We start from the raw sequence: 1,940 nt of genomic DNA, 5'->3' as shown, positions 1-1,940 counted from the left end.
ATTACAATTTTTAATGTCCAACAATTGAAAAAGAAAATCATAACAAAAATTTACTTGGCATAAATTCAACATTCGCATTTACTTAATATGTCTATTAAATTAAGCATATATGTAATTGTAGCATTAATACATTTCCAAAAAAAAAAAAAATTGCATTTGTCTCAAGATTTTACACTAAAGAGCGAAATACACCACACAAGCGGTTTGACAAACCAAGCGAAATTTCCCTTTGCTTCAAGCCATTTGTGCTGTGTATGGGGGTGTTTGAAGGTTTGACAAACCGCCACGTAAACACAGAAAACTGGAATAACAAAAGTGAAACAAGCAAATCATAACTATTTTAATTAGTTACATCTATACAAGGACTTGTGTAAATATACGAAAAATATTTTCCCAAATGACAAAAAAAGCTTAAGTCATAATTAGAGAATATAAACTTTTTTCTTTACATAATTATAATAACACGTAAACATCTATGAATTTGAATGGCAAAAAAATCTTCAGCAGCAAAAGATTTATATCGCTTCCCAGAGAATATAGCAATTTATGTATTTAAATATTTGTGGTTGCATATCTCCCTCCCTACGATTGAACTTGCAATGGGCCTATTCACTCTACAAGCTCGGTACACTACACTGCTGGCAACTCTCCATTTGTGGTGTGAATTCCTCAATTTGTATGGTTGTCTCGAAGAAATTATAACGTCGATGTACGGCAGTGCTGGCTTCTTCCAATATGCGCTTAGCGTTTGCATCGGGGGCTGGCGAGAAGAGGAAGGGACGATTGGTTAGTTAAAATTTCTTGGCTTTATTTTTATAAGAAATGTTAATGGAAATATTATCGTAGTAGTGATGATAAGTGATGTGAATGTTGCCACAAGGTGTTTATGCAGTTGACATTGAGATATTATTATCATCATTATATAAATAGGCAATCATGTTTCCTTTACACCCCTTTTACGGCTAAACTATAATTCTAAGGTATAGACAATTATATATCATTAGAAAGGTATTTTGATGCTGATGTGCAGGCAATTTTTAAAATTTCAAATTAGTTTAAAATGGAGCGATAAAATCAATTCAAAAGTCACACCAATACCAATGCCATACATGTACATGGTTGGGGCGGAAATGCCCCCTAAATGTATGCTTTAATATTGATAGCGAATTAAAGAAACGTGCTAAGCAGCACATAACATAACCATAACATAAGAATAAATAACATAACATATGAAGCATAACACACCACAATATAACATCGCACACTCTTCAGTTGTATTTCCTTTTTATCCCTTTTTTCACCTCTATCTAAATCTTATTTATTTTGGTTCATTTTATGCCAAATGATGTTGCCTTTGATGCCACATCAAGTGATATCATGTCATGTGGTGAGCTGCGGTGTGGTGGAATTGGGTGTAGGAGTTACGGTGTGGTGAATTTAGGTGTGGTGGATTCAGGTGTGGTGAGTTAAGTTATGGTGAGAAAGTTGAGGTGTGGTGAATTAAGGTGTGGTGAATTTTGGTGTGGTGAGTTGAGGTGAGTTAAGGTGTGGTGAGAAAGTTGAGGTGTGGTGAATTAAGGGTGGTGGATTTAGGTGTGGTGGATTTAGGTGTGGGGGTTAAGGTGTGGCGAGTTGAGATGTGGTGAATTTAGGTGTGGGGAGTTAAAGTGTGGTGAATTAATGTGTGGTGAGCTCAGGTGGAGTAAGTTTTTAAGTTAAGATGAGTTAAAGTTAAGGGGTTATGATCTTTATCCTTATCTTCATCTTCATCTTCATCTTCATCTTCATCTTCATCTTCATCTTCATCTTCATCTTCATCTTCATCTTCATCTTCATCTTCATCTTCATCTTCATCTTCATCTTCATATCTTCGTTTGTATTTAGGTTTCTTTACTTTTATTCTAATCTTTGCCTTTATCCCTTTCTTCTTCTACATATTC

The 1,940-nt window shown here is 34.7% G+C and overlaps 1 protein-coding gene across 3 annotated transcripts in view; it reads right to left on the bottom strand.

Annotated features, from left to right (window-relative positions):
• Window positions 1-290: 290 nt before the first annotated feature.
• ZnT35C (solute carrier family 30 member 3) overlaps window positions 291-1,940 on the bottom strand; it is a 220,484-nt gene continuing 218,834 nt past the window's right edge. For all 3 annotated transcript variants that reach the window (XM_017610719.1, XM_017610717.1, XM_017610720.1), the window contains exon 8: window positions 291-760. In XM_017610719.1, the coding sequence (XP_017466208.1) occupies window positions 615-760 (146 nt within the window). In that variant the 3' untranslated portion in view covers window positions 291-614. The remainder of the gene's footprint in view (window positions 761-1,940) is intronic.

The sequence above is a fragment of the Rhagoletis zephyria genome, unplaced genomic scaffold, assembly GCF_001687245.7.
Source record: "Rhagoletis zephyria isolate East Lansing unplaced genomic scaffold, Rhagoletis_zephyria_1.1 Rzeph_scaffold_00334, whole genome shotgun sequence".
NCBI lineage: Eukaryota > Metazoa > Arthropoda > Insecta > Diptera > Tephritidae > Rhagoletis > Rhagoletis zephyria.
This window is presented reverse-complemented; position numbering and strand designations above follow the sequence as displayed.